This window comes from Patagioenas fasciata, chromosome 15 (assembly GCF_037038585.1).
Source record: "Patagioenas fasciata isolate bPatFas1 chromosome 15, bPatFas1.hap1, whole genome shotgun sequence".
NCBI classification, from domain to species: Eukaryota; Metazoa; Chordata; class Aves; order Columbiformes; family Columbidae; genus Patagioenas; species Patagioenas fasciata.
Genome location: NC_092534.1, coordinates 13,955,399 through 13,968,078, shown reverse-complemented (window position 1 = coordinate 13,968,078; position 12,680 = coordinate 13,955,399). Strand labels below are relative to the sequence as shown.

General features: G+C 45.0%; 1 protein-coding gene across 8 annotated transcripts in view; it reads right to left on the bottom strand.

Annotated features, from left to right (window-relative positions):
- Positions 1 to 12,680, bottom strand: part of RNF216 (ring finger protein 216) — a 78,048-nt gene that overhangs the window by 44,708 nt on the left and 20,660 nt on the right. For all 8 annotated transcript variants that reach the window (XM_071814908.1, XM_071814912.1, XM_071814911.1 and 5 more), the window contains 8 exons: positions 10,248 to 10,350; positions 9,205 to 9,369; positions 8,125 to 8,239; positions 7,722 to 7,861; positions 6,735 to 6,785; positions 5,605 to 5,742; positions 4,493 to 4,641; positions 3,974 to 4,052 (listed from right to left, as the gene is read on the bottom strand). In XM_071814908.1, the coding sequence (XP_071671009.1) occupies positions 3,974 to 4,052; positions 4,493 to 4,641; positions 5,605 to 5,742; positions 6,735 to 6,785; positions 7,722 to 7,861; positions 8,125 to 8,239; positions 9,205 to 9,369; positions 10,248 to 10,350 (940 nt within the window). The remainder of the gene's footprint in view (positions 1 to 3,973; positions 4,053 to 4,492; positions 4,642 to 5,604; positions 5,743 to 6,734; positions 6,786 to 7,721; positions 7,862 to 8,124; positions 8,240 to 9,204; positions 9,370 to 10,247; positions 10,351 to 12,680) is intronic.

Sequence of the window (12,680 nt, the reverse complement as noted above, 5' to 3'; positions counted from 1 at the left end):
CTTGCACCCTATAAAACACTTGCAACTGGATCATAGGTGGCCAGGGCTGCCTCATTACCTCCCTCTGAAGCACAAACAGCTCCATCCCCCATCACCACACCAGGTATGGAGATCGTGGCGTTGCAGCAGACGCCTCAGTCGCTTCTCTAACTTCAGGTCTCGTTGATCACACAACTATTTATTTCAGCAAGGTCACTCACGTCAAAGTTGCTGTAAATTGTACAACGCGACTTGCACTTATTAACATGGCTTGGGGATGCAGCATTAGCACCCTGCTAAGAGATGCCGTGTTCAGGCACGGCTTGCTGGGCACAACTCTGTACAAGCTTAAACCTGCCTCGCTTCTAACAGAAAAATGAAGCTTCAAAGCAGCTGGGTGCATCTGTTCCTAGCCAGCACCTTGAAATCAATCCTGAGACACTCTAGCAGCTTAAAAACAAGCCCCCTAAGCCACCATGTCTTAGTCCTGCAAATGAGAAGTACGCAAAGGATTGCCGTGGCCAGAGAGCCCAACCTGAAGCCAAAAAAGCAAAAGAGAGGAGACTTTATGAGCATTGATGTGCTCGTGTCAGATGGATTTTTCCAGTGTGATAGTTCAGACACCCAGCAGGCAAACCCCTTCCCTACACACAGCCCCAATTAATGGATGCGCTAAGGACCCTGAGTGAGAGCGGTAGCTCCCCAGTCCGAGGGAGATGCAATTAGCACCGTGCAACCACACGCTGCCGCCTCTCGGTGTCCAGCCTGCACCAAGGCAGACAGCAACTCGGTGCAATTAAGTAAAAGAAATAAAAATTAAGCCATACAAAGGAGTTTTTAAAGAAAAACTCTTGGAAATGCAAGCTCCTGCGATGTGGCCTGGCTATGAAAAGCGCGCGGAGGGTTTTGTGCACCGAGGGACAGCGCTGCTCTGTGCATGCATCATTTCCATGGCAACTGCAGCTTTTACCTCCCCATCTCTTCGTGCTGGCTGAAAGCCCCGCAGTGCTTTGTGCTGAGACTGCAAAGAGGGGAGAGACCATCTCCCCCCCACCCGCAACACAGCGCCGGGGACAGCAGCAAGCCGGCCGGGAACAAAAGCCTTGTCTTCACCAACAATATGGGGTCTTGGGAGGAGGGAGGCAGAGCAGATAAGACAGAGTTCCTTTTCTGGTGGGAAACAGCACTTCCCCCAACGTGCAAAAGTGCAAACTCACTTCCCAGGGCTGCACAAATCAACAAGCAACATGTGCCTTGCCTGGTTTTACCAGAATTGCCAGCTTTGGTTTGCTGGGTCAAAGTACAGGGAGGAGAAACACACATCATTAGAGATGAGGAATTCAAGAGCTGTTTCCACGCAGGGATCCCTGTGCAGAATAAGATTGAGGGCGACCGAGTGGGCTGGCAAGCCGCTGTCCCAGGGATGCCTGGCCCCAGGTGCGGTCAGTGACCCATTATAGAGCAAAACCCCAAAACTCAGACAGGTCTGAGCAAAAGCTGCATCTCCCCCAGCACCAGCTCTGACCCCACACACACACACAGCAGAATGCATCTGTAGGGTGCCTTGGGAAACATTTTTCCTTGGCTAATTAAGCTTTTTCTCTACCCTGCAGTTTGTGACATTAAGATTCAAGCCCTGGCCACCAAACTAGGAGCCAAAGCTGACAACAGGCAGCTGGAGCCGCAGTAGCCATGGCAGATGGTGCAGACTCATGTCCTTACGGACCAGCAGCTCTGCCCATTGCTGGGGTTACAATTAGCCATGTTTTGGTCCCTGCAAGGTGCAAATTACTTGAACCACAGGTGAGATGCACAAGAATGACCTGGCTACGCCTACAACTCTCATTATTGAGCCCAACACACACATATACAGCCAAAATGAAGGTTTCCAGCTGGTTCCCATCACTTTACAACTCATCCAGAGCTGGCCTAAATGATCAATCAACCTCTCTGCAAGATGTAAAGGAAAGCCTGAGAGTATCAACATGAACTCTCAAAACGAGACAAAGGATCCAGGTGATGGAGCACAGGAACACAACGGGTCCACCATCTGTTCCTCCTTTTCCCACTCTTGAGGAACCCCGAGGTTTCAGGAGAGGCACATTTTGACCTTTCCCTTTCTACGCTTCCCCTCGCTTTAGGTTCAGCTGTGCAAGTACAGTCCTTCCAACCCAGAGGGACTCCTTCCAAGGATCAGTCATCACCAGCACGGAGCCTGCCAGAGGCACCACTAGCAAAGCCAACGCATCCTCTCCAACCTCTACAGAGTTCCCCAGATAAGCCCTTTCCTCCCTAAGGGCAAGAGTTTCCTGCAAGCAACAGCATTAACCAAAATCCTTCATTCTGGAGAGAGGCGAGATAGCGGGAAGACGAGGAATCACTGCAGTTGCTGCTGTGAAACACCACATCCTGCTATCCGAATTCCTCACCCTCTGCTGCAAATCCTGAAGTCGTTCAAGACTTCTAAGAAGAGCACAAAGCTACTCAGCAGATTTTCAGCTAATGAATCAACACAAGCTGTCCAGGAAACCAGAAATCCAGCCCACTGGAATGCTGCAAGCCTGGGGAGGGGGGACAGGCAGTACGCTAGGAAGGAAATGAAACAGCACACCAGAAGGAAAGGGACATCTCAGCAATGACCCTTCTTACCAGTTACTGTGCCACAATATACATTTTACAAAAGAAAAAGCTACTTCAATTCATTTAGCACATTGAAGCATTTGTGCTCTTCAAGCCTGAATTTTGTTCTGCGGTGCTGACACATGTACATTTTGAAAACAATTCGCTTGACACATGAATCTTTACACATGAATCAACATTGCCACCTAGTGACCGCAAACCTCCTTGCTCACGACACTTGGATGATCCGTCACAATCCCATCTCTTTCCCAAATGCTAGAGGTGGATGCTGTTGTAACAAAATGTTATCTGCAGATTAGAGATCTAAAATGGAATCATGCTTCTTTCATAAGCCTCTTTCCCCCACCAGTAAGTTCAATTTTCACTACGGAATGCAAAGTTCACTGCTGGTGACTTCAATTTTTCCAGACAACAGATATTTGACTTCCTATTACTTTCTTGAGAGAGTCAAACAGTGGTTATCATGTCAATATGAGAACCCAAAGCTACAGCAGCTACAAGCATAAAATTAACGCACTCCAGAGGAATTTCAGCGATTAGCAGAAATCTCTGCTGGGGGACAGGCAGCTCCCTGCCTATTGCACAAGAATCCACTGTTGTGGCTGAAGTTACACAAGACACCTCATAGCTTCAGTGCTAAACACTGATACCGTACTGGTCTCTGCTCATTGGTACCAGGTGTAAATAGGGTTCTGCAAACATTCAGGAGACTGGGAAACACATTTCTATGCTTCTGTTTTTCCCTAAACCAGATGGTGCAGGAGCAGCAGCAAGATTCCCCCACCCTGTCCCCCATTGCGCCTGGTGAGTCTCCTGCTATGGCTATTAGCAAACAGAGAAGCACAAAGATCTTCTGCCCTTTGAATGGTCACATTTCAGTGGGCTCTTCAAACAGGACTTTTTGTCATTTCAAACTGAATCTGTATTCAGGTGACAGCATAAAAGAAAGAGGCAGATGTCAGTTCTCTTAGGGATAGCACATAAGGTTGTTTCAGTAGTTTCATCAGATAAAGAATCACAATTTGGTTTTATGTCTTCTAAACACCCAGTTCCATTTTTACCTAAAACATTTCTGTATATGCAAGACAGCAAGCTAAGGCCTCTAGAAGCCTTTTTTAGCCAACATCTTTGAAGGAAAGAAAGGAATATACATACTGGTGTTCTCTTTATCAACGGTGTCCTGACCAGCCACACAATTTTATAGAAGATCAGCAGGACGCAGCAAATACTTTGGCTGCTGCCCCCATCCAGTAACATCAGATATTCACTCACCTGCTAGGAGAGCAGAGTTGTCCTCCCAGCTCTCCTGCCCAACACTTCAGAAGAGACCAAACAGCAAATAGCCCCCAATTACCTTTCTGCAGCGGGGATTTGGGCAGCTGAACCGCTCCACGTCGTTGTCCAGTAGAGCTGGGAAGTTACAGAACGGACACCTGCAGCCCCAAATAAGATGCCATTAATGTAGAGTGTCAAACATATCTTTGCTGAAAGCGGATTTAGTTAATAAGGTTGCCAACCAAACGCCTGCCACCAGGATATGCTGACTACTGCCTTTTGGCTCATATTTCTTCGATCACTTCCCTGTTCACAATCAAAATATTATACGCTCAGCACTGCTTCTGACCGTGTAATTTAGAGGATCAGCACAGAGCTGGCAAGCAAGTCTTGGGGGAGACAAGTCTATTGAATTTTAATCTGCTCCTAGTCAAAGGCAGACCAACCTGAATAAAAAGAGACCTGGGAAGGCAGAAGCCTGAATTTATAACATAGCTCTTTGAAAGCTCTGTGTCTCATAGTCAGCACACATTTAGAGTTTCAGAGAACAATTTCTTACAGCAGTAAGTGCAGTCTGCACCCTCGGATGGACACGTACCTGACAAGCTCATCTGCACAGGCAGCAGCCACCTCCTCCTCGGCTTTCCGCTCATAGTATTTACAGAGGATGTTTTCTGGAAGCACCTTCTCCAGCTCGCTGGTGGGGAATGAACACGTGCAACTGCCTTCCATGCAGCTGAGCTCCGACTAGGGTTGGAAGGAGAGAGCTCAGGTTCAGTACAGCACCAGCAAAAAGCAAGGCCTCGTACTCAGAACAATTCCATATAAACCAGTGCAAAGCCTTGCCTAGAGAGAATAAAGCCCAAGTCAGCAGATGACTGCCAGATAACAGGTTGAAGACGACAAGAACAAGACAACTTAAACAGATCAGGCCTCAAACCTTGGGCATGAAGATGCTGTTGACAGCTGGGATCACAGTCCAGTCCAAGACCACATAGCAGCCCTTGATCACTCTGTGGTCTCTGCTCACAAACAGCACGTTGTATTCTTGTCAATATGGTAATAAATACAGCTGATGGTTTATATGTTTATGTGAAATAGAGATCTCAGAGTACAAAAGCATCCCACAGTTTGATCACCACAGCTCGAGGCAAAGGAGCATGCAGACCTCAGAGCAGAGTAATTACTCATTTATAGCTCAGCTAAGTACCAGGATAATTGGAAGCTAAACTACCAACTAAGGTTAGCTGTATCATAGAGGAACCAATCCCTCAATTCAGTTGGGATCACATTTAGAAGGACAAACAGCCTTAGCTAGGAGGAGACTGGGCAAGTCAGAGGTCAGAGTGTGTTCTCTGTGCAGATACCATTGGTTTATTAAGCAGAAAATAAAAACCAGACAAGTTCAAGTTATTGTTGTCACTATGAATGCTGTAGAAAGTTTTCCTAATCATCCACATTGTTAGGCATGAAGCACAACTGACAGAGGTTGGCAAAACTGAAATCCTGTTCAGCAGATATCCCATTTTGAAGTTGCTGGCTTCACTTGGTGTGAGACTGACTTGTTGGATTTCAGGACACAAATCCATCCAAATATTTCCTTGGAAGTGCAGTTACATCTGATTTAAGCAACACCACTACACAAACCATAATGTGATCTCCCAAGAGCGACTGACCCACTTTCCCCTTGTCCAGTTGGGAAACTCTTACCTTCCCAGAGCCAAAGACTGCCTCCTGAGCGTATTTAATCAGGCACTCCTTGCAGAACAAGTGACCATCTGCACACTGAGTTAGCTCTTCAAATGCAAACTCCCCATAACAGCAGCGACACTCTATCATCTGACCATCCTGCAGCCATAAACAGAGGTATTAGCATCATCGCCATCAAAGCATTGATAACTATAGCAACATACAGGCACATATAACTGCAAGCCACAAGCAATACCAGCATTTATTCTAAAAAAGAGCAACAGATATACACCATTCCATTAGATATCCTATTTGGTGGTCAAAACTCACTAAGACCAATGAAAAACTCAGTTTTAAGCAACTTAATACCTGTATGTCCTGCTCGGCAGGTTCTAAAAATCTACAGAACACACAGTGTTCTAATAATTCTTAGTTCACAGGCAGAGAAGCATATTGGGCTTTGGAAACTGCAATTGCAGGGAAGCAGCAGAGAATACAAACCATTCATCTGGGGAAAGCCAACCTTCAGATCTATTGCCCTTTAAAGGAACATTTACCCATCTGCCTGGAGAGACTTTGTCTCAGGCTCTTCTCTGCAGGAGTGGAAAAGCTTGTCACTGTTAAACAGTAAGTACACCCATTTCTTCAAAGGTCCGACATCTTCTCCAATGTTTGGAGAGAAACGGGCATTGAGAATGAAAAGGTAATCCACTGCTGCTGAACTGATCTCTAACTTTTCTCTCTTCGTTTAAAGGGAAAGATCTGATTTTCAGGTTTTTAAAGAGTCCTTTCTACAAATGAGGAATGCCTATCCACTGGCAGAGCTCCAACAGCTGTAATGGTGGCAGCAAGAGCAAACCTGGTCCTATTCTATTGCAATGTTTGTTCTGGCCAGTAAAGATACAAGCAGCAGCTGACTGAATTACTACAGATCATTATGTGCATCAATACTGCTGGGCTCGGCTCTTGTCTACCTTTTCTAAAAGCCAGCCAACACTCTATACAGGTTTTGCCAGCTCAGCAAAAGCCGCACGGTACAAATGCAGCTTCAGAACAGCTCTGTTCCCAAAGCCAAAAGAGTCCGAAGTTGTAAGTGCAAAATAGTGTCTATGTACAAGCTGAACTCAAGGGACCACATTATAGATACTGACCTTCTGATACTGCTCCTCATTCATCTGCAGAGCAAGGAGAAAGTCCGCATGCTGTAAGAGAGATATGTGCATCTGTATTTATGGAATAGACAAAGCAATTTTGTAGCCTCTCCACTCTTTTACATTATCTCAGGACTCACAAACCACTATAAAAGCCTCACTGTCTGCTTACAGCATCACTCAGCCCATCCTTCCAATCCATTAAGCCATTTATGATTCAGCTAAAACAGATGGGAGAAGTAAAGATAACAAGAACAAAGAACCAAATTCCGTATTATGGAGGGCTGCTGGTTCAGCTTTCCATGGGCAGAGATGATCTCACCCAATGGGCCCCTCCAGGGAAAGCCCCAAGGAACATGTGCTTTGTGTTTAAAAGGAGACACCATCCATCTGCCGAAGAGATGGGGTCTTTAAGAAGCTACTTTAGAAAAGATCGTAGGCGCAGAGCTGTGAATTCAGTCTTGCCTCAGATGACAGGGGGAAGACAACACAGCAGCGGGTGCTGCAGGGTTCTGCTGCGAAACACGTGGTCCTCAGCACGGGACAAGACGTTCTGGACACAGGACCACCAGCTTGGGGGAGGTGGAGGAGTGGACAGGCTGCCTTGGGTCTGGTCATTACCACCAGCACTGAGCCACAATTACAAGCCCTAAAGTAGCAGAGAAGCTTGCTAACAATTACAGGAAGAAATTAGTAAAGCTTTTTCAGCTTTGTAGCAAAAAAGGTCCAGAACGGTGTTTGCAAAAGTAGCAGCTATGTATTTGAATATGTATGAAACTCCAAGCTTATTTTTTTTTCCTTCAGAAATGAGTTACTTGGGAAAAGTCATACACATTAACAGGTAGTAAAGGGGCAGAGATAGTCAATTATTCAATATTTTGTTCAACTTAAATTTCTCAAAGAGACAGATTTCCACGTTTGGGGCAAGACCTCTACCATAGCTGAAGATGTCTGCACCACAAGATCAAAGCAGCTCCTACCACTCACCTCTGCCATCTCTTTAACTTTCTGCTCATAGAATTCCTGCTCCCGTAGCACCGGTGGGAGGAGAGAGAGTTTGTCATAGGACCTCCAGTGACGCCTCTTATTCTCCAGGAAGAACATGCGCTTCTCGATTTTCACATCCCCTAAAGCAGAGTTAAAGATAAATGACACAGGATGGAGCAGCCAGAACAAAGATCCAATCCTTCCTTCCTCCACACACCACCAGCATCTCAAACAGAATGCAGGGTACTAATGAAGAATATCTCCAAAACAGACCCCAGACAGTGACAGAAACATCACTGTTTTGGTACCACATCCCTTTTCAAGAATAGTACTTTTCTGCCACAAGCCAGCTCTGCTTAAAATAACAACACAGAGGGCACAATGCATACAGCTTGGTGTTTACCTTGCTCAAATTTGAAGTCTATATACGAATATTGATTCATTTCTTTCCTCCTCTTTCGTTTCCCACTGGTTTCGGGAGACAGCTCCTGCCATTTTTTGATGGCATCTGAAAAGGTCTAGAAAACAACATACAGACTTAAATCATGTCTGTTCCTGGAAGAAAGCAGAAGCACATACTTCAAATCAAAGTACAGTACAAACATGTGCATAAGACTGATCCAAAACCGGAAAGCCAAACACCCCATATAGAGGCAAGTGCACCTCTCTCCTTTGATCACCGTGTTGCTTTATGTACTCACAAAGCAATCATTCCATAAAAGCAAAACAGTTGAATGATACTTCACTACCCCATAGCTATTAAATCTAATACAACTTGTGTCCATTCTGATGCAGAGCTGGTTTTGCTCTTGTTTTTTGTTGGGTCTTTTTTATCTAATTTAAAAACAAAGCTCAAATATTCAGTGCTCTATCAAGCAAGTGAATAGACAAGAAGTTTTAGTTAAGTCCTGGAATAGCAGAGAAAGAAGCTCAAGCAAGAGGAGCACATCAGATGGGTAGAGATCCAATTCAAAAGCTTGAAGCCACATTTACATTGTTAATACTTAAAACAAGTGTCTTTGCAGTCTTATGAGGAATACAGGACTCATTCTACAAGTCATAGCAAGAAGAAACAGGACAGTGAGACTCTGGCTTCTCTTCAATTACATGCAGTCAGTTAACTAATACCAGCAGTTACATATCTAAAAATTTAGCAAAATGTCTGGGATTTATTGGCAATTATACCACACTTCAGCAGCAACATACAGGAACACTTCCCAGTTTAATGCATCGCCTACCATCAAGTAGCTCGTGTCTCCCCCGTTCTCCTATTAGAGTAAAAACTTCCTGCAGTGTTCTGTCTGGCTAATAAATTTTGCAAGTCTCTACTAAATGGACCAATATTTCTTAAAAGGAAGATTATAATAAAAAAAAAGTATCATCACACACTAGCAGATGACACAGAAAGGCTAAAGCCATCACAATGCTCTCCACAGACACAGGAGATAACCCTAGGAAAGAAAATAGACTTGAGCTGCAGAACCTTTCGTGTGATTGCATAGTGTCCCTTGAGCTCATGCAGCGCCCACTTGATGTCTTGGCTGCTCAGCATCTTGAAGTCTGCCATGAGCAGGTCAGCTGCCTGGATAAAGCACCGCTGATCGAGTGGGGCAAGTTTGGAGAAGTCAAAGTAGTCCACTTTAGGCACCTAAGGAGAAAATGCAAAAGATATTAAAAGAAGCTGCTATAAATACATACAAGAACACCCCAAACCACTCTTTCAGTGATCAGGACCTTCTGAAACACCACCCAAAATTCAGGTTACACAGCAGCTAGTTCTGAGCATGTATCTAACCACCAGCTCAGAGCACAGCTGGGTGCAAAGCCAACTGGTGTCTGCACTTGTGCGGGTCACCTACCCCATGGTGCAGGACCCACAACGCAACGTTCACACTGTCGTGCGTGGCTGCACGAGACAGCGAGGAGATGATACTATGAAGGGTGAAAAACCTCACTGGCTCAACGTTGAGAGATGTTTCCAAGAGTAGAAGGAGGTATTCAACTTTTCTCCCTCTCAGGCCACGCACAGCTAGTTCAACACACACAAAGCGGCTCAGAGGAATTTTTTTGTCAAATGGATATAAAAATAATAAACCAAGAAGGTATAGGAAGATTCGCAGTTAGGAGGCTGAAAGGCAATGCTTAAAGGCCACACAAGAGAGACCTGAGGGCCTAATCTACTTCAGGTGACTGAATGACCATGGGATTCTTGTATCACTTATCAACACGAGCACTTCAGAGGGGGCAGCTGACAGGCAGGCAGGGCAGAAGGTCTCGCTGAAGGCAAAAGACCAGACAAAGTGCAGCTGTGCAACAGCAAAACAGGAAAGACTTGGAAGTCACCTTCCAAGCAACTAACTATTGCTATTTAACAGAGTTTTAAATGCACTCAGAGGCCTCCTATGAAAGTCTGGCTCAACCAGGCACTCCACCAAGATGCACTAAGAGAACCAGACATCCCAAGGTCCACTCAGGTTGAACAGACTGCATGAGACACATGCTGTAGATGAGAATACTCTCACTTGCCTTTGTCTCATCTTGGCTGGCAAGCAGGCTGCTGCTGGGATTTAAAACCATTCTGCCTTCTTTCTTTGGGTAATCTGGATTTTCCAGAAGATAGTTGCAGAGTCTGAAAAGATAAATATAGTTATTTCAGGGTTTGGGAGATGAGGTTTATTCCTCACTTGTCCAGTTTTTAGTATTCTATAATTACAAGGCTGGGCAGGCAAGCCCCTGTAAGAACCAAGGGAGGTTCTGGAGTAGGGCAAACTGCAAGTACATGACTGAGAATTAAGTGTAGAATGAAACACCATGTAAGGTGGTATCTCCTGTGAGCACGTGTCAAATCCTGCATGACTAAGAGTTGAGGTTCTGCTACTCTGGAATTAACATTAGGAAGACCATACAAGAAGCAACAGTCATAATATTAGCAGCATTAATTGAAATCTAGCTGTCATCTGCTGTGGCTAATACAAACGCATTTATGGAAAAAAAAAGCATATAAACCCCTACAAAACCTGTGAAAGGTTATGTCTTCCTCAAGAGAAGATTATAGATTCAAATTTGAATTAAAGGCTCCAGTCTTGATCTACTTTCACATTAGAGCAGAGACAGAAAGATGTTTAAACTGTGGTTAAATATAATACATAGTCTGAACACAGGTTTCATTGTAACAAAGCTTGAAATGACACCAGCAGTGTCCAACTCCCACTAGAAACTGGTCTAGTGAGAAAAATTGCTGAAAAAAAATGCATACTAGCCTGTTAGTGCAGCATACGTGAGGTCCTACTACAACCAACCATAACTTGTTCAGGAAAATTTAGTTTAACTGAGTATTTCAGCTTAGAAAAGACTCTAGCAAGTAGCTTCAGAATAGCCCATTGCTGGAGACCCACGAATCCTTTGGAAGCTGTTCTGCAAGGGAAGCTTTGTCTTGCTGTAGGCTGGGTTGGAATCCGACTGTTCCAGCTTATTCTGAACCACCGCTAACCAGCTGTGCTGGCTGCGTCAGGTAACAGAAGCTGTTCCTCAGTTTCCCCAGCTGTAGAATAACATCCTTCCGAAAGGAGCCAGGACAAGCAATTAACATTTGTAAAACTGTTTGAATGAGAAGGTCCTAGGATGCAGCAAAGACATAATTGCAGCTAATTTACATTCCTAATGTCAGAAATCAGTCCCTAATTAAGAAATCTGAACTGGCTTGAAGCATTAATCCACTATCGAGGCATGATTACTTTAGCCCTGCTTTCACATTCAAAGCAGAGGCATTTCTTTTTGTTTAATCAGGTAATGACATATTGAGCCAGCAGCTTTTGACTGAGTGTGAATGCTTCTGCACACAAAAGCTGAATAGATGATACCCTGCTAAGAGGAGCTCCCACATCTTATCTTTCACATCAGTTCAAAAGTTCTAAGATCATTTCGGAAAACAACAAAATATCTCGGCACTGAGCATTTAATAGCTTCCAGCCCCCATGCACCCCACTAAAAAAACCCCTGTTTTAATCCAACAAAATAAACTTCAAGGAGCTCAAATCACTGCAGCTCAAAGGGGAGGGTTTCAGCTGGGGCACAGTCAGAATACATTTGAACTATTCCGCATGTTGCCATTTCAACGCTCAGGATTTTCGGAGACGTTCACCTTCAATGCCTGACAATTAGTTAAGTGGGTCCCAGCGCGCACCACACGCACCCTTGCAGCCCTGTTCATTAATATCCGCACCGCAGGACACAGAGACAGTTAAAAGCCTCATCCCTACCCAAACCCAGCCACCCTTGTTTATTATATTTCAAGCCTGATTCGGCTTGACACACCATGGAGATCAAAGAGACCCCGCCAGCCAGGCTGACCAGCGCTTTGACCCATTTGTTCTCGTACAAAAGACGCACTGACAACTCAAAAGATAGTTTGGTTAAAGGAATAAAAATATGGAGAAGAAATCTTTATCATCCAGCGAGCGGGTAACGCACCGCTGAGCAGACACTGTAGATGGCCTCCAGGGAAGCCTGTAAGCACCTTTTCATCTCCCTGTGTCTGTGGCACACAATGGGAGAGAAGAGATTTCGGGAGCAAAAAGGGAAGGAACACATTAAGACTGATAGAAGCCAATACTGGGATTGAATTCTATCAGGCTTTGCTAGATCCCTGCAGGACATAATACTGAGTTTTCACACACAACCTGTGAAAGGGTTTTGTGGCCAGATGCCCAACTTCAATGGCCCAATTGCCCCCAGGAGTGTCTTCTACTCTCCCAACACAACCATCCACACCAAGGTGCACCAAGTATGTGGTGTGGGCACCCAAAAGCTTTTCTCCTGCTGACCACACCACCACCGCAGGGAAAGGATTTTCCAAGGACAAGAAAGAAGTTTCTAACCAAGCAGCCCTGCTATGGAAACATAACTCACAACACAGGCAATGGCAGCAGAATAGGAAATTTATGCCTGATGGATGGGATC